The following is a 19,261-nucleotide window of genomic DNA, read 5'->3' on the forward strand; positions in this document are numbered from 1 at the left end:
CCTGGTTAATTGGCGATTGCCCCAGTTTGTTTGTGTGTGTGTGTGTGTGTGTGTGGGTGGGTGGTGTGTGTTATTGCACGTGCCCTGACCTTTAATAACTGACAAACTCCCGACATCCAGCGAGCGAGCTCTCCTGCCAGTTGGTGTACTTTGTGTTGTTTGTTTGCTCGCGATTAGGCGGCGAGCTCTCCAAGTCATCAGCCTAATTGCCTCTCCCAAATAAAGAAGGCTTTTAGCACCGCCGTTTGTTAGTCAGGAAGTCACCTGAAAAAGTTACTTCTGAAAGTATAAATGAGAAGATTAAATAAATAAATCATTTAGCGTACTCTAGGTTATTATTATATTTTGAGTGTCATTGATATATGGCAGCACTGGGACGCTCTGACGTCCTCCATGTTATAATCTTGAGGTCCGGATAAATTGCCTCCGTGGGTGATAAATTGCCTTGCCGCTCCTCTCATCTTCTGTAATCATCGGTGCCATTCGGTCATTCATCTGCGCTCCGTGCTCTTGAAACTGAAGTGACAAAGGGGGAATGGCAAGGGTAGAAGAATGAAGGTCTTGAGGTAAGAGGGGGGGGAAAGAAACAACACGGAGGAAATGAAAACAGGAGTGTCTGCCATCAATTCTTGACCTCTCACACTGTCTTTGTGTGTTGTGTAATAGTCCTTTTGTTGGTAGTACCGGGTCAGAATTACAGCGACCCCCGTGTCACAGCCAGACATCTTACATAACGCCAAACCGAGAGCGGCTATCAGACGGGTTGTATCGGGTGCGACCTGATCCAACGCGCACCTCCAATCATGGAGAGCCCCTGAAACTGAAACGGGATATACGGCAGCATTGTTGGGGCGCAGAGGGCATCGTTGAGGGTTTCTATCAGATAACGCAGCTGCAATTGTGCCCGTTTGGACTTTCCAAAGCTTTGGTTGCAGTTCTGAAAGAGCAGCTGGAAAGGTCACCGCATTGACCTGCCTGCTTTCTTTTTAGTGATCTTGATCCTTTGCTCTTTGCTGTATTCTTGACACAGCACACAGACAGCACTGCTAAACAAATCGGAGGTCACTGTCATTACACGACCTGAAGAAGAACGTGCTCAGACGGCTGTGTTCCACAGATACCCATCTGGATATTATAGTTTATATTCTAGTGTTCACAGTCAACACACTGGGAGGAGGAAGGCTGTGCCGGTAATTTGCGAGGACCCGTAATGTGATGCGTCAGTTGCTTTGTCATTTTCAGTGCTAAAACTTGTAATTATTTTACAGCTCTCTCAGAAATGAATGCATCATCTGTCCCCGTTTCACCCCGAGCCCTTCCTCTTTTCTTTTTGCATCATCGTCACTGCACTCACAAGTCCTTCTGTACCGCCATCACAAACACTCTTTCTCCAGTCTCTGGAGGCAAACGTTGTCGTCGTCGTGGTCAATGGTCTCGCACATGTGCAGAACTATTTGCTGCACCCACAGTGCGCATGTGCAGGAGCCGTGTTTTTCTAAAAGTTGCGTCTTCCTCCGTTTCCACAGAGAGCGATTCGGAGCGTCTTGAAAAAGTTGCATTTCCCCCCGTTTCCACGGAGACAGACGTAGAGCATTTTGAAAAAAGTTATGTTTTCCTACATTTCCACGGGGATGGAGCGTTTTCAAAAAGTTGCATTGTTTTTCCCGTTTCCACTGAGACGGAGTTTGAGCATTTTCAAAAAGTTACGTTTTCAATTACTTATACGTCACTTATTTTTAGGTTTTTATTTTTGGGAGCTGGTGCATTTGATTGTTTAATCGAGCTAAAATGTTTCACATAATTAAGTTTGTGATTTCTCAGTAACTCCGCCTGCTGGCAGTAAAACTATTCCTGAGCCTGTTTATCATTATAATGAAGAAAGACAGGAGTGGCAGCCGGTTCACTGTCGGGCTTTCATCTGATCGAGATTTCATATTTCTCTTTTGTCATTTTATTAGTAGCCCGAGCCATTATCGGGTTGTAATGAAGCAGTGCCCAGGAAAGTGCTTGATGTCGACACAATTGCCGACTTTTGTTGCCTTTCTTGGCAGCGTTTCCCCCCTTGGCACATGATACTGGAGGGAGTCGGAGGAGAACCAACCTCACCACACCCAGGCTTTGAATTATGGATCTGCGGAGGGAGTTAGGAGTGCTATAATCAGCAGGATGGCCAGCCGAGTCGGCCCGGCGGCCTTATTGATGGGAGTAGTGGGTCGGCTAGAAAAGCCATCAGCGGACAGCAGTGCTCCATCACACCCCGCTGCTCTTTATGGTGTTTAAACAACTCCATCATGCTAATTGGTTTCATGTCGCTGCATAAGCAAGCTGTTGTTTGACTTTGGCTGATCCTTGTGAGGATATGAATATTTTAGGAGCTTCTTTTTTTTTTTTTTTTCCAAAGCCGCAGTGTGTAAATTTATGCTCTGGCCATTTTTGTTTTGACAGCTCGCGGGGTCGGGTTAAATTGAGGCACGCCCGGCGTCCAGATGAAAAGTGTCCACAGCCCGTGATGTCCCTTTTGTGTGTGTATACGGTGAGATTAAAACGGCTGAAAAGAATGACACCGGGCCTACACAGGCCGTCGACCAGGAAATTGCTTTCCTTTTCACTCTGCGCAGTTTCCCCCCGATCCTCTCGGCTTCGGGTCCACTTGGATCAAAACTGATGTCTCCATCGGCAGCGCCTCTGAAATCGGGAGTGGGGTGATTGATCCTTGAGGACGAAGCAATGGGGGCTTTTAGAGAACCTCAGTGGAAAAAATACATTTGGCACCCATCTGGGTTCTTAAAGCTGCTTCAATAGCACAAAATACAAACGCTGGATGTCATAGACTGTCATGCTGAGTAGCAACTTATCTTCGATTATTGTATTTATAATATAGCGTCTCCCTTAAATTGTCCATAAATCAATTCTTAAAATGTATTAGGAAAAAAATCAAACATAGAGGTCGCTCTGGCCCTTTATAGTACCGCAATTTCCACAGGGTCATTTGTAAATCACATGGGGTTCAAAGTTTATACTATTCCTGTCCTAAATTGAACAGAGGAACACAGGAGCACAATCTAAATCTCCCGTTTTGGGGCGCACGGCCCTGTGGGAGATTCTGGTTTGAACAAAGAGCCCAAACAAATTCAATCAGCTGCTTTCAAACTCCCGATTTTTAGTCGAGTTCAGCTGAGGTCCAACACCAATATACATGTTTTAACTAGGAAAACTGGGATTCCTTTTAAAGGTTTCCAGTAAAGAATTATGTGAGACCCTCAATCATGCGTTTGACACCCCTGATCTTATGCATCTATAAGTTATGGTCTATGAATCAGTCTGAAGTCTGGAAATTGTCAAATTAAATAAATAAATAAGAAAAAAGAGCCAATTAAAAATTCTTATGAGGAGAAATTAAAAGGCTGCCAATGCTTGAATAAACTATCCACCAACAGCTCGCGTGGCCTCAGACACTCGGGCACACTGTGCCTCCTCTGGTGTGGCCAGCCCTGCCTGCCGCCGCTCTGCTTGCACAGACTTGCTGCTTGCAGCGGCCATGAAACGCTCCTTTCTCCGTTGCCATGGGTGTACGTGCACCTGTTTCCATGCAACTGAGGGTGGAGGATACGTGGGAGATTTAACGGTATCCACGAGACTGTCATGTTTCCAAATGTTTCTCTAATCTGCTCGGTATACCGGACGTAAGCGCTCAGCGGCAGGGGACAGTCTGCCGTGAAGGGCGCCGGCGTCCGCGCAGTCTAAACCCTGGAAGGTCATCTGTGCTCCAATGGTGGCATCAGAACCCTGGCGCACATGCCCAGGTCTGCAGTCTTATGTTGCCACACCGTGTCCCGTCATCAGAGCCAGCACCTTATAGTCTTATCAGAAGACTTAAGAAAATGAGTGGCACAGAGCCTCTCCAGGCAGCAGCTGCCGCCTGCGCACGTCGCTGGGTGGAGCGCTGGAAGCCGCGGTAACTCAAGAAAACACAGATGACAGACGGGACCAGAGGTGTCATCAACACCCCGGGCCCTTAATGATTTTCCCAAGTGCCTGCACAGACACAAAGCTGCGCGACGGATACGCTCACTATTTGATACCTACTATGCTCGCAATTATGTAAGAGCATTGTCGCACGCTCATCGGTTTTCTCAGCGAACCCGGTGACACGGGCGCAGCATGCATATATTCAGAGCCCGTTTTCACAAGTCGACTCAAGTGGAACAAGGAGTAATTTTCACTCCATTATTGCTTTTTCTGGCATTAAATATTAAAATGGGGGCTCTTAGGGGTGTGGAAATGTGGGAACAGAGGCGATTACTTTCATATGTGACCAATTACCGCATTTTAGTTTGTTTTAAATTATAACATTGTGTGATGTTGTGAACTCATTATTGTTCTTTCCTTTTCTTTTGGGGAATGACAATCTAACCATATGCTCTAAGGCCACGTTTACACAGCAACGTTTCAAGCTAATAACGCATTGTGTAAGCATTTTCGTTTTAGAGAACATTTGCGTTTACACGGCAACATTTTGAAAACATTTTTCATGTTTGGCTACTCGTGGGCTGTTTTTGTAATGAAACTACACACGTGAGCACACAGAAAACAATACACTATAAACATTAACAATAGTACACGGTTATTTGTATGGACAGACGACCAAGTTGGATTGTTATTACAGTGACTGTCAACTATAAAACTATCAAGTCCCAGGAGATTATGGACTGGGAGTCGTGACACTCTGGAAGAAACGCTTTTCTTATTGTCCATCTACTGAGCATGTGCAGAAGAACGATTTACTATGGCTGCTGATAGAGATACTGCACCCTCATCATAATATTCATTGGTCATAATTGTGACGTGAAATGTTAATTCTTTTCAATTTATATGTGATGTATTGTAATTTTTGGCATAAATTGAATTGCTGGGACTAACAACAACTGAGTGAGAACTTTAATCTAAAACCAAACCTACATCTATAAGGAGACAAAGGGTTTCATATGGATTTTATATTGCTGATGTGATGATAATGAGGAGAGCCATCCAACCGTTTTTGGATTTATCCTCTTCAGTGTGTACATGATCATGATTTAACGCCCTTAATCACTCTCTGACATACTTGGACTGTGTCTTTGTCTCTTTTTGGCCAACCCCCTCTATCTATAAGAGCTCCTGACCTTGGCTACTAAGAGAAGTGCTCCCTTGTTCATCGTATCTTTGCTGTGAAATGCGATCAGAAGTCAGACGTCACTGCGGCCCGGCGCCGTGCCGAGAGGAAGAGGAAGGATCGGAAAGAGAGGAGCTGCAGTCGGTGCTTGATATTTTTGACTGTCTGTCATTGTCGGAGACAAAAAGTCATTTAGATGCAGAGGAAGAATTTGTCCCGCTGTGGGTATTCACTTTCCCCACATGCATGAGAGAGAAAACCTGAAAAGAAATCCCAACATTGAAAAGAACAATTAGTGGCTCGCCTGTAGGTTCTCCGGCTCTCCTCTTCTGGCTGATTGCAGCCTCGTGCCGGCCTGGCACGCTCCCTGCCTTCGCTCACAGTCGTCAGTTTAATAAACGTGAAATCTCCCCCTCTTGAATTTCAATGGAGAGGCTTCAAAGTGAGCGACTCGGTGGTTGAAGGGGGTCATCAAACGGGCCGAGTGCTCCAGTATTACCGGCCTCAGAGAACTCTCGAGGCCCTCTGCCCAACGAAGCCGATCAGCTGGAAAAACTCCCAGTCGACGCTCAGTTTTATAAAAAAATACCTTTATTTCTATTGACCTGTCCGGTATTTGTGTCAGTGTGACAGTGGTGTTCTTTCAGAGTGAACTGAACATGACATTTCAGTCTGTAACACACATTTTTATCAAACAGCTTGCTCTTGATTTCTCTTTAAGTTCACTCCAACTTGTCCTCTAGACGCTCTTTATGTTTTTGACATGTGAGCTGCTGGTTTGGTCATTATGTTCTACGAGGACGATCGCAGATGGTCGGAGTTCATGTCAATTTGCATAAATATATACGTGCACACTGTAAAGTGTGTCAGCTATAATTGTCATCAAGGACAGCCTTTCATTCTTTTTGAAAAAAAAAAAAATAGAGACAGCTGACACTGCTATTTCCATGTTCATCGTGGATAAATAATTGATAATGCCAACATTCAATTACAGTTTGAATTGAAATGAATGAGAGGAAGTATTGATCAAAAGTAATAGGTAGATGGTGAAGTTAGTTTATTAGAATACAAATTTAATTGAGATCACTTTTTAATGGCAATATAAGCTCTGTATGAATACTGAATGAGCATCAGATGAATTATGCTTTTCATTATGAAGCTCAACACCGTTTCATGTAACCGCATCGTTCTTGGCCGAACATCCAAACGAGGTTTTTTGAAAACGGGTTCCAGATTGGCGAAATCTGAAAATGCTGCCTTGGTTTTAGATGCACATTTCCTGCAAGTGATGACGTCATCATGACCCGATAACCATACAAGCCTCTCCGCAATGTCACTTCACAACAATGGCGGACTACATGCTCCAGATCGAGCTGCAGAAGATACTGATGCTGTTTGGTTTAATAAGGCCAGATGTTAGATTTGTTGATTTCTCCGTTTTTTTTCTCCATTTTTGGTATAATTTTGTGGCAGTGATACAGCGCCACCTGTAGGCCTGGCATATGTACTGCACCCTTTTGATCAGATTTCATGGTGTCGCATAGATGGAAATTTTTTAATTAAATTAAATTTTATTAAATTAAATTAAATTTTATTTTATTTTATACCTATATTAATCTCCTTCTGGCAATTTTGACAGAATGACCCATTGCTAGCCGCCACACAGAGCAGAGCTCAGGGGAGGCTGGTGGGGGCTGAGGGTCTTGCTCAGGGACCCAATGTACGTGTTCTTTTGGGACGATGGGGAGAAAATAAAGAAAAAAGATTGTGTGCTCAAGTGGGCAGCGCCACGGTCTCATCATAGTGTTCACAATGCATTTCCTTTCACCTTCGCACATTTATAAATGCTGCCAAACTGTGTTTTCAAATCCATCCATACGGATGACAGTCGTAATGTCGTTATCATGCAGAATGAGATGATTTACAAAGACAACTCTGCAACATAATTCCCCACAAACCCTCTCTCTTCTCTTTGTCCTCGCTCCAACTCAGATGGTGGTCTTGATGGACCCCATGGAGGATCCAGACGACATCCTGCGTGCCAACCGCTCCAGGGAGAAGACCTTCATGTTCGACGTGGCGTTCGATTTCTCGGCCAGTCAGGTTAGTCGCAGTTTGCTCTCCCTTCAGTTTTCCAGCACAGTTTCACCTTGAGAGTGACTTCATGTTGTGTGTGTCCGGCGCAGGAGGAGGTCTACCGCGCCACCACTAAAGGGCTGATCGAAGGCCTCATATCGGGCTACAATGCCACTGTGTTCGCCTACGGACCCACAGGTGTGTGTTCGATCGCTCCTGTGTGTGTGGAAATGCTTCAGTGTGGTTCCTTCCTGACCCCTCATCTGAAGCAGGCCTGACTCAGCAGCTCTCGAGATGAGTGTGTCACTGCTTATCCTGATCCGGTTTAGTTTCTGATTGAAAAATGTGTCATGTTTCCCATCTGTCTCTCTGTTTCTATGAATTGTTCTGCCTTCTGCACGGCCATCTGTCACAGACATCCGCCGGTCTTTGTCCCAACCTGCGGAGATGGAAACACATTGTTTGTAGAAGGTTGTGTGTAACAGTGTTGTCACACCGGGAAAAGACAAAACAATTGCTTCTCATTGTTTTCCTTGTAAAGCACTGCGAATTGCCAGTTTTTGAAGTTTCATGTCACTTTCTAAACTTAAAATTGAATAAATACAGTTTTGCAATTTTGAAATTGAACAAAATCACAGAAAAGATCATGTCATTAGATGTTTTTCTTGCTGGATATTTGTTAAATGTATATGTATTGAGCACTAAGGTCCAACAATTTGTGAAGAATTATGATGTATTTTTGACTGTGAAAACGGTCAAACATTTGAAAAATAAAATTTTTCCATCTCATATCAGACATTTTCATGAATTCTCCAAATCTGCAGCTCAACAAGGGTTTGATCATGTATCCTGTCGATAGCATTGACTTAGTTTGTAACTAATGCTGTCATGATTCCGTGTCTTCACTTCCAGGTTGTGGGAAAACGTACACCATGTTAGGAACAGACAAGGAGCCTGGCATTTACGTGCGAACGCTGAACGACTTGTTCCGTGCCATCGAGGAGACCAGCGACGACATGCTGTACAGCGTCTCCATGTCCTACCTGGAGGTGAGTCTCCAGATGTGTCTGATCTCTTCACGTCTGAACTGCCCAGATCTCTCTCTCTCTCTCTCTCTCTCTCTCTTTCTCTCTCTCTCTGTCTCTCTCTCTCTCTCTCTCGCACTCTTTCTCTCCGCTGCCGTCGTCTCTCCACGCTGGTCCGATAACATCTGAGCTTGTCAGCCGATGCCAAATGTATCCGGATACTCTCCGGGAGTCACTTTACATTTAGCTGGCATGTTGCATGAACTGGGCTGAGCGGAGACCATGTCCAGACTCAAGATACTGTCCCTTCAGAACTTTATGTATGTTGCCACGGTTTTCCTTTATTTTAATGAATAAAAGTGAGATACTGGGACTCATCGCAGTCGATTTATCTCGGGCGATCAGCAGTTTCTGTCATTTTATGACATTTTGGTCCTAAAAAATGTTGTCTGTTATGACCATTTAACCTCAGAACGTCCCTTCCATCCTGCATGTCTTAGATGTCTCCGGCTTGCTCAGGCTGGTTTAAAACTTCCAATAACGAGGCTCGTTTTGTGGTGTTTTGTCTTGTTTACATTTGTTTTGAACGTTAGACGTTGGCAGCAGCATTTAAATGCCACTTTAGAAGTGAAAGCAAAGACACAAAGAAAAAGGATGCGGATGAAATGAGTCACCGCTTAGCGGGGTCGCCTCGTGTCAGGGCCGCGACGCGGACTTTGTTTACGAATGAGGATTTATTGAAGCACGAAATGCTCCAGCGCCACTGCACTGTCAACAGACTCTGCAGAGCAGTGAATTAATTCACTAATTATATACTAGATCTATAGGCTCTGCTGTGCCGCGCCGACATGAAGTACTTTCAGACGACGCGTCGCTCTCTTCGCCGAGGAAACAGCTGACTCTGGCGACTCGGATGAACACTGAGCTGCTCCCAGACAAAAGTTGACTCGAGTTTTGCTCAATAAAAATTATCTCCTGATAAAAAACAGTTTTTTGCACAATTTCCCCGAGTTGCTGTTGCTCTTCGTCACTTTTTCTTTCCCAATTATTGTCTGGAAACGATGATTACGTTTTTCTAGATTTCAAGCTCAGTGAATCTAAATAAAGACAATATTTTCTCATTACCTGTTTTCTCTCTGCCTAATGTAAAAATGGCTGGGAACATGAAAAACGCGACCATTTCAGATATAATGAAACCAATAATAACGGTAAATTTCTTTTGACGCTGGATTTCCCCGTGACACCCTGAGGGACCGGTCAAACAGAGCCGAAAGGCCACAAACGTCCCCCAGACCTTTATGATGCCCACGTCTGGTTTCAAATGATCATTTCTGGCTTTCATAAACTATAAACCTTTTTAAAATTTTCATAATCTCATCATAGCATTCACATTTATTTACTTACAAAAGCAGAAGAGATGAATGACAGCATGAATATTTCAGTTCAATTTAGGGGATGCACCGATATTCAAAATGTAGCCAATAACTGATATTTACCTACAGTACGTCGATTATATATGGTAGATACTGAAAAATACACACAATTAGTGAAGACAGACAAAGAGCAAAGAGTAGACCAGGGAGGAAGATATGACGACTGTTTTCGACAAATGTTCTGCTTTGCATCAAACATCCGAATTTCATTTCTGTGTTTCCAGCTCTGTCATTATGTTCAGCGACTGATGCAGTCTTTAGTAGCGCTCTGGGTGGGCGGAGGCGAAGATTTCCTGTTTCGTGACGTGCGCACGGTCTCTGACCTGTAATGAAGCCGGTGCGCTGAGTCCTGATGTGTGTGTGTTTGCTGTTTCCAGGGAGCAATCTGTTGCCGCCGCCTCGCCACAAAGAGGTTAAACACCGTTTTATAGCCCCACCGAGCGAAGTGCACACATCTGCTCCTTTTCTTCTCCAGATCACATTTCTTTTCACGTGCGCAATCTCTGCAACATGTGCACACGAAGCACAATACGACCTTGCGCGGATAAAAAAAAAAAAGACCCTTTGAGCCACCGTTGGCCCTCCCCTCGCCTTTGTTTGTGTTTATTCTGGGTTTGTGACATGCAGTACAACCTTTTTAGCTCCATTAACAAAGCTGTCATTATCGGCCCGCTGGCTTTCAAGCTGCTGTTTTTCTCCTGAATTAAAAGACTTCAACTCAATGGTTTCGATTTTGATTGAATTGGACTTTAATTCCAGAAGAAAAACTACAACTCCAGTAACGTGCAGTGTCTTTTTACATTTTTACAGTCTTTTACCAGCTGCTGTTCCCATTTGAGTTATTTTTTTAAAGCCATTTTTAGCCAAAAGTTAAGAGTTGTTTTGAAAATGGCGTAAAGTGTAAATAAGCTACAAATAACATGACGACTTCTACATGATGCAGAAAACCGTGTCCTCATCACGAGAGTGAATTGTGTTGAAAATACCTTGAAAAATGGTAAAAAACAATGAAAAAAAACCAACCGCAATAGTGCAGAAAAAGTTCCAGCTTATTTCTATAACACATCGTCTTTGCATATGAGGAGTGTCTGCGGTGAAAGAGACTTTAGTGAATGAAAGTGACCCAGACAGTACTGATGTGTCGCAGCTCTGCATGGACACTCTTAAGACATCCTAATTAAGTGAAATAAATCCTACGAGCGGCACAAGCTCACTGTAATCTAATTTATAGCGTTTTACACAACACTGCTTGTGTGTCATGTGTCTTGGTGGCATCAGCGGAAGTTTTTCTGCGAGGCTGCTGGTCAAACGTTTATCTGCCATAAATTAATTCAACTCATTATATACTGAAACCTACGGTGGAGTGATTATAAAATGTAATTATTGACTATTTGAGAAGGGGTAGGCGTTAATAAGTTTTACTTCTTTCACATTTTCAGACATGTTAAACTGCATTTATGTGTTTGTATGTATATAAGTATGCATGTCTAGACAGGCGTGTGTACATTATATATATATATATATATATCTCTTTGGGATGTATCTGTATTTTGTCTATTTTGTGACATGTCAAGAACAAATTAATAAATAAAAAACAAACTTGCATATAAGCATCACAACGCAGTTAAAATGTCCCTCCTAAGAAAAACTGCAGAATTCCTTCCACTTAATCCTCATAATACTCCTGAGTTTACATTGAAAATGACCTCAAAGCTCCTTTCTGCCTCCCGAGCTCCCAGCGTGACCACCCACATTCAGCCTTCTGTAAACTTCACCAGCAATCATCATGTCCAGAAGGAAAAAGACTCTAATGTGTTTAAAAAAAGCCATCGTCTCATCAGAGAGTCACATGAAAAGGTGTCTTTCATATTGGAACGGTCCTGGCAGGCTGTCGTCCGCTGGTCACTGTAATGTGGTTTAGGGCCTTTCATCACACGTCGCCGTCAGCCTGGACAAGAGAGTAAAACCGGTGCGATGACGTCCTGCCACCCAAGAAGATCTTTCTAACGACAGCTTGCAGAAAATGTTGCTCTTGATGTTTTTGGTTTGAGGCCTGAAAGTGTGACTGAAGCCTTTTCTGTTGACTGACGCGATCCCACCGGACTCTAACGAAAGAAACTGCCTGACCCTTGCAAATCCATCTTTCCTTACAGATTTATAACGAGATGATCCGCGACCTGCTGAACCCGTCCTCGGGCTTCTTAGACCTACGAGAAGACACCAAGGGTGTCATTCAAGTGGCTGGCATCACAGAAGTGTCGACCATCAACGCCCAGGAGGTGAAACCAGCTCCCCGCCGCGGCGCGAGTCGTTACGAATCGCGGAGACGCTACAAAAGATGTGCCTCTTTCTTGTTCCAGATCATGGAGTTGCTCATGAAGGGCAACAAACAGCGCACTCAGGAGCCGACGGCCGCCAACCAGACCTCGTCTCGCTCCCACGCCGTGCTGCAGGTGGCCGTCAAGCAGCAGAGCCGCTGCCGCGACGTCCTGCAGGAGGTGCGCTTCGCGCGCCTCTTCATGATTGACCTGGCCGGCTCCGAACGGGCAGCGCAGGTGAGTGGACGGGAGCGGGAGCGGCCGTATGGACTGGAAACTCGGAGCAACAAGCTGCTTCTGTGATATCTCAGCTCGGGTGTCAGTGTCGCGTTGGATGGTCAATACTCTTAAGACATTCTGACCATTTGCTTGGTGGTTTGGCCGGATTGGAGCCGCTTGCGCTCCTGTTTTGGTCCACAGGCCTTATGTTGGACACCCCTGAATTAATATGTATGTTATCCTTATTAATGTTAGAATAATTCAGTCAAAGTCAAGAAAACATTGAGAAGAGTACCTCTAAATTTACCTCTAAAGTGAGGGACAATTATATTTTTGTATTTTGTGTCATTAATGAGAGTTAATTAGAGTAACTAATAAATATTAACTGTTTTTACAGTAGTAGCCATAAAAGGTCTTTAAAGTTATTAAATATATGCTTTATCATGAGCAGTATTCAAACTGTTATATTTATATAGCATATATATTTTATATTATAAAGCACCTGAAACAATAATAAACCAGAGCATTGACGTTTCTTTCAGTTTGACTTCAGAGCAGCAAAATACCTGAAGCTTTGAGCTCGATGCACATTTCCCCGTCTTGTTTCATTTCTTACCTGAGTGATGTGATAAGACAGCTAACAAGTGTTGTGGTGTTTGTTTTCCGGGGCTCAGACTCAGAACCGAGGCCAGCGGCTGAAAGAGGGAGCTCACATCAACCGTTCTCTGCTGGCTCTGGGAAACTGCATCAACGCTCTGAGCGACAAGAACGGCAACAAGTACGTCAACTACCGGGACAGCAAGTTGACGCGCCTGCTGAAGGTATTTAAACACCATGCAGCTTGACAATTCAATTTACTTTCTGTGTGTACGTGTCCTGTAGAGTGTGTAAGGAAAGAAGCTCACTGTCGGCCCTCCAGCAGGCTAAACCTACAGCAGCTTCACTAGAAAATGGTCCTGGAACAGCCCTAACTCTGAGCTTTATTAACTTTTTAAAAGCTAGTTGTTCCTGTCTCATTGTGATTTTGTCGCTGACAGGACTCCCTGGGTGGAAACAGTCGGACAGTAATGATCGCTCACATCAGCCCCGCCTCGGTGGCTTTTGAGGAGTCCCGTAACACTCTGACGTATGCCGACCGTGCCAAAAGCATTCGAACACGGGTGAGCGGCCTAAAAATCAACTGATTCTGCAGTGGTGAACCCGATTCAGGATTTTGATCACCTGTGATAGTGAAGCGTGCGCTAAAAATCCAGTCTGCGTTTTTTCTGTTTCAGGTGAAGAAGAACCTGATAAACGTGTCATACCACATCGCTCAGTACACCAACATCATCTCTGACCTGCGCTGCGAGATCCAGCGGCTCAAGAAGAAGATCGCAGATCAGGCGAGCCGCCAGACGAACTCGGACCGGGCCGACATCCGCAACGTTCAGGGTAAACCCTCGTCCACGAAGCCTCAAGAACATCACGCTTCATTCCTCCGTTTCCTCATACTGTCCTGGTCTTGTAGCCGAGGTCCAGGCCCACTCCAGCCAGCAGAGCCGGGTGGAGATGGACCAGCTGAGGGAGCAGCTCCTGGATGCCTTCAGACAACAGATGGAGATCAGGAAGAGCCTGATGGAGCTGGAAAACAACAACATGGAGATCCAGATCGACACGTCCAAACACCTCCTCACCATCGCAGAGTCAGTGTTTATCTCATATCCATCATCCTCCCGACTCATCACAACAATGTCGTCCTCCACAGCTTGTTGGAACAGACAAGTTCACTTTTAGACAACATTTACATTTACAATCCGGATTGTTGTGTATCTTTTGTGCAGCTGGGAGCAGGAGCGAAGTCGGCGCAGGAGGAAGTGGCGTGCAGAACGCAGAAAGGAAAGCGTGAACAAGGATGAGAGCGAGAAGGACTCGGACTCCCCCGAGTCTCCTCCCGACGGCACCGAGACGCAGGAAGTGGCGATGGCGCGAGAAACCCTCGTCACGCTCATGGCCGAGCAGAAGAAAATCCACAAACAAAAGGTGGGATGGTTGGGAATATCTAGTGAGGTGGCCGTGTTGTCTTCCAGAAGTCTGGTAACTTTCCGACCTTTTCCCTCCAGGCTTTGTTGGAGCGCAGGTTCCTGGAGCTCAGGGATCGCGCCCGGCGCCTGGAGGAGCTGCTGCCCCGCCGCGTGAGCTCGGAGGAGCAGCGCGAGGTCCTGGGCCTCCTCTGCAAGGTCCACGAGCTGGAGATCGAGAACGCTGAGATGCAGTCCCACGCGCTGCTCAAGGACAACGTCATCCGGCACAAGAACTTTGTGGTGCAGCGCTTCGAGCAGCACCGGCATCTGTGTGACGAGATCATCCAGCAGCAGAGGCAGTTCATCGACGGTGAGTTTATCTAAACCGAAAAGAGACAAAACGAAAGTCTGAGTTGGCGCCATTGTTTTATTTTCTGTTTTACTTAAGCCACCATTTCATTGCTCGGTGCTAGTTTGTATATTTTGTCTTATTTCTCCATTCCAGTAAAAGTTTTAACTTATTTTTCTTGAACTCTCCTTTAGATCACAGTCTGCTCGTCCCGCCACACCTCCAGGAGCTGTACGACATGTACCTGAGGGAGCTCGACGAGAGGAAGCTGGACCGAGCCGTGGCCCTGGACAAGGTCACCACCAAACACACCATCAAGGTGACCGCCGCTTGCGTCCATTAACGAGGTCTGGTCTCATGCAAAGAGTGTTAAAAATGACTGTGTTGCTTCCAGGAGGGCTCTTTACCCAGGATCAGCCTTCCCGCTCAGGGCCGAGACAACGTGCAGGACGTCGACTCCGATCAGGAGAGCGTTCGCAACATGTGCTCCGACAACAGACGAGGCCAGGCCAAGATCCGCAGGCACACTTTACCCCCCATCCTGCCCGAGCCAGAACTGTGAGAGGACATTGTGTTCACATTTCATTTCATAACCCTGCACGCTTAAATCATATGGCTTCATCTGTACATCTTGTTCTATTTCCTTCTCCATCAGAGACAATAACAGAGTTTTCAAGAGCAGCCCACATGCCAGGCAGATGAAGAACTCGTCTGTAATGACTCCGCCTCCCATTCACATCAATGGGAAGGGCAACAGAGAGGTAAGGACTGTTTTAATGAGCAGCCATTTTCCTGATTTGTGTCGATTCAATAGGATTCAGCAAGCGTTCCCCCATGTTGTGATTTAATACAGCCTTTATTGGACGTTGCTTCTCTCCTCCGGCGGTGTGAATCTCTGTTTATATTAAACTCAAACTCTGTGTGTGTGTGTGTGTGTGTGTGTGTGTGTGTGTGTGTGTGTGTGTGTGTGTGTGTGTGTGTGTGTGTGTGTGTGTGTGTGTGTGTGTGTGTGTGTGTGTGTGTGTCTGTGCGCGCAGCTGCAGCCTCTGGTTCCTGAGAGCTCCCTGAGCTACAGTCACCTCAGCCACAGCGTCAGCAGCCACCTGGACTCGTCGCCTGAAAGCAGCGAGGCCGGCGCCGACACCCCGCTCACCCGAAAGGGTAAGATAACAGAAAGTATTCTGACTTCACTCACATCTTTACAGAACTTTACAGGACTTTAGGTACCTATAAATAACTTTATAGAACTTTACAGAACTTTAGGGACCTTTAAGGACCTTTTTATACCTTTACAGAACTTTACAGAACTTTAGGGAACTTTAAAGACCTTCACAGAACTATACACAACTTTACAGACCTTTATCAAACTTTACATATCTTTATAGATATTTACAAAACTTTACAGATCTTAACCAAACTTTAGAGAACTTTTCATAACTCTACACACCTCAACACACTTGAGATTTAGTGTTTGGGCACCACCCATGGACTCCAACTCTGGTGTCTGAGAATTGAACCGGTGATGAATTTTTAATACATCCCGTACTGTATTATTGAAGTACTGATTTGGGATACTTTAATGAGTATCTCTCTTAGGTTTGCATTTTTACTGAAATAAATACTTAAATGCATAATTGCATTTATTTCCAACATCATTCATATTCATTTCAGTTTTCTATGTACAACAGTTGGAAGAACTATGTCACTAAAGTAGTACTTTGTTTGAACTATTTTTTAATAATCTGTAGTACTTTTGGATGAATCGTAAACTCCCCTTTCTTTGAATAACCACCTCGTGTCTCCACAGAGCGGCAGCAGATCCTCAAAGGCGTCCAGAACATTGTGGTGAAAGCCGCCCGCCGACGCTCCAAAGCCCTGGAGGTGGACGCCCTGCGGCTGCCCCCTGCTCCCTCCCCCCTGGACCCCAAGAAGCAGAAGAGCAGCCTCTCCCTGAGCGAGGCGCCCCCTGTAGGTCTGCCCATGCGACGCGGCCGGCAGCCCAGCCCCGAGCTGAGGCACGCCACCTCGGACGACAACCTGTCCAGCAGCACCGGGGAGGGGCCGGGCCTGCAGGTCACCTGGACGCGCACACGCAACCGGCAGCTCGCCACCAAGAACCAGACTCCTCGGGAGGTGGACTTCGAAGCCCGCCGCAAGAAGAGACGGTCCCGGTCGTTTGAGGTCACTGGACAAGCAGTGAGTGTTTGATCACAGCAGAGGACGGAGAAACAATTAGGATTTATTTAAGCTTAAATTCCCTTCTGTCATGATATAATTCCACTATTTTTCACATAAATTCCATCAGTCTTGTGTTTTTGCGTATTATAAAACCAAATGGTTGTTTCCGTATATTCCCTCTGAACAGTTTAAATGCCATAATGGATCATAAGTGAATCTTGAACCATGTCTGATCTGTGTCTTGCTTGCAGCTGCCTCAAACCAAAACGGCCACGGCTCCGAGGTTTCGGCCCCTGGACAGCACGTCGGACCCTCACCTCCACATTAACGGCCAGCCGCAGGCCCCCATGCTGCGCCCACAGTACCGAGGGGTTCTTCCTCTGGCCAAAGTCAGACCTCCTCACAGCAGCCAGCACTCAGGTACAGCACACTGGAAAGATCAGTGAATGTCGGGGAAAATGTTTTTAATAATAGTAATAATGATAATAATATTAATAATAATATCATACAAAAAACATAAAATAACACATATTTCTAGTTGAACACGTCTGAAAGGGGGGAGAAAGAATTCAAACGTAATATCAAAAGATCAAAACTAATAAATAATTGGAAAAACAAACATCTGTTCTAATGAAATATTTTTTATATTTTAAGTTGCTGTTTGAATCTTCATGACTCATCATTAATCAATATTCGAATACTTCATGTGTAAGCAGTGTCAAAAACAGAGAAATTTCACTGTTAATTTTGGGTGACTAAACACATTTTTCCATTATATTCAGATTCCTATGATTCTCTCTCTCCTCAGGCTCGAATGCAGAGTCCTCCACCTCTAACATGACGAACCTGAAGCGAGGGCCTCCGTTACGGCAGCCTCAGCCTCTGCTCTACATCACCACCACGGGCACGGGGGCCCAGCGCACACGCAGACACTGAAGCAGGGCCCACATTCACTCCCAGCACCACACTGAGCCTGGACGACCTCCATTTAACAGACAAGAGCCGATGCCTCTCGCACACTTTAACTCACACTAGTCCCACTCTTCTCTTGTGCTATTGTCCAGTTGGGATGATGTCAAACTCACTAGGGAAAGTCCATTATGAGCTAAAGGCTAAGACATCAAGCTTCACGGAGACGTTTATGGAGCTCAGATGTAAATAGGACCCCAGGAATCGACTGGCTTCACGAGACGAGCAATGAAAAGGCGAAGTGATGTTAAAAAGTGAGTAAAAGCCTGCTGTTTTGGCTTTGGTGTTCCTTGTAGTGCCGGTGATCTGACACACTGACATGTGACGACGGTGTCTGCCTTCTCTCCTGTTAAATGTCACGTCTGTGTAGATACACGCTGTCATACCACCGGGGTTAGTTCTCTGTGTTTTTACATTATTTAACTGTTGCCTTGTATTTTATGTTCTTTGTCATTGAAATTGTTTTCATAATTACAACTTTCTAAGCTTTGTTTTGTACTTTTTTTTTTTTTTTTTTTTTAATTTGTACTCAAATAAATTTGAATGGAATATTTGAAATGTTGCAGTTTTTTTTCCACTGAACTTACCAGACGTGTTGCTTATGTTTGCTGGAGTTTTAATAGACAACACATCCAGAACAGAAAGGATTAAATGAACCGTTTTACGAAATCGGTTCCTCATCATGACAGTGGGATTGTAGTTTAAAACTCAATTTGAATCCGGACATGGTGATGCACGTTGTCTTCAGGTGAAAAAAGATGAGCGTGCGCCATCTAACGGTCCGTTTCTATAATTACAACACAGATGAAGCAAGTATTTGAATTAGTTACAATTTGTGTGATGTCACTTATTTTCAAAGTACACTTTAGAAGTAGTATTTTACTTCTTACTTCTATCAGTAGGTTACTTAAATTCTGAGTGTTTTCCTTAAATTATGAGTTCATTTATACCTTAATGTGACTAACAAACATGTATCAGATACTCTGTTGTACGAGACAACATTTTATATACACTGTATCTGTAAATCTGAACATGGATTTATGAATCCTCATGTGTGATTCCATGTATGATGGAGATTTGATCCAAAATATTCTCACTAATAATTAGATTTAGTTTGCTCTGTAACCAACTTTTAATATGACCATGGCACATACCAAGGAAATAAGATAAAGATGTTTACATTTTTCAATGTTATTTTGGATTTTTCCGAATAGAAAAAGATCCAGAATCAAAAAGTTTATTAAGAAATAATGAATTTGGAATAAATCTGACTAGAAGACCAATTGATAACAATTGTGTGTAAAGCTTATTGATGATGTTGATGATGATGATGATGATGATGATGTTAATCTTATAATTAATATTAATAATAGTGTTTTTTATTATTATAACACTTAATATCATTTGAATAATACAGTAATTTAAAATAAGAGAATATAATATTTTACTATTCACTATAAAACGATTTTATTGATAATTTGATCTTATATTATTGTAATATTATTTTTTATAATATATAGCATTAAATATTTTTGGTAATTA

At 44.3% G+C, this 19,261-nt stretch overlaps 1 protein-coding gene across 1 annotated transcript in view; it reads left to right on the forward strand.

Moving 5' to 3' along the window:
* kif19 (kinesin family member 19) overlaps positions 1-18,274 on the forward strand; it is a 31,811-nt gene extending 13,537 nt beyond the window's left edge. Inside the window, exons 3-20 of the mRNA XM_080459132.1 lie at positions 7,145-7,255; positions 7,339-7,426; positions 8,141-8,277; positions 11,840-11,965; positions 12,047-12,241; positions 12,898-13,044; positions 13,261-13,383; positions 13,498-13,654; positions 13,731-13,905; positions 14,044-14,242; positions 14,323-14,593; positions 14,767-14,891; positions 14,967-15,130; positions 15,228-15,333; positions 15,610-15,733; positions 16,380-16,768; positions 17,002-17,170; positions 17,559-18,274. Of these exons, the coding sequence (XP_080315258.1) occupies positions 7,145-7,255; positions 7,339-7,426; positions 8,141-8,277; positions 11,840-11,965; positions 12,047-12,241; positions 12,898-13,044; positions 13,261-13,383; positions 13,498-13,654; positions 13,731-13,905; positions 14,044-14,242; positions 14,323-14,593; positions 14,767-14,891; positions 14,967-15,130; positions 15,228-15,333; positions 15,610-15,733; positions 16,380-16,768; positions 17,002-17,170; positions 17,559-17,686 (2,934 nt within the window). The 3' untranslated portion in view covers positions 17,687-18,274. The remainder of the gene's footprint in view (positions 1-7,144; positions 7,256-7,338; positions 7,427-8,140; positions 8,278-11,839; positions 11,966-12,046; positions 12,242-12,897; positions 13,045-13,260; positions 13,384-13,497; positions 13,655-13,730; positions 13,906-14,043; positions 14,243-14,322; positions 14,594-14,766; positions 14,892-14,966; positions 15,131-15,227; positions 15,334-15,609; positions 15,734-16,379; positions 16,769-17,001; positions 17,171-17,558) is intronic.
* Positions 18,275-19,261: the final 987 nt, after the last annotated feature.

Source organism: Lipophrys pholis (genome assembly GCF_963383615.2).
Source record: "Lipophrys pholis genome assembly, chromosome: 1".
Lineage (NCBI taxonomy): Eukaryota > Metazoa > Chordata > Actinopteri > Blenniiformes > Blenniidae > Lipophrys > Lipophrys pholis.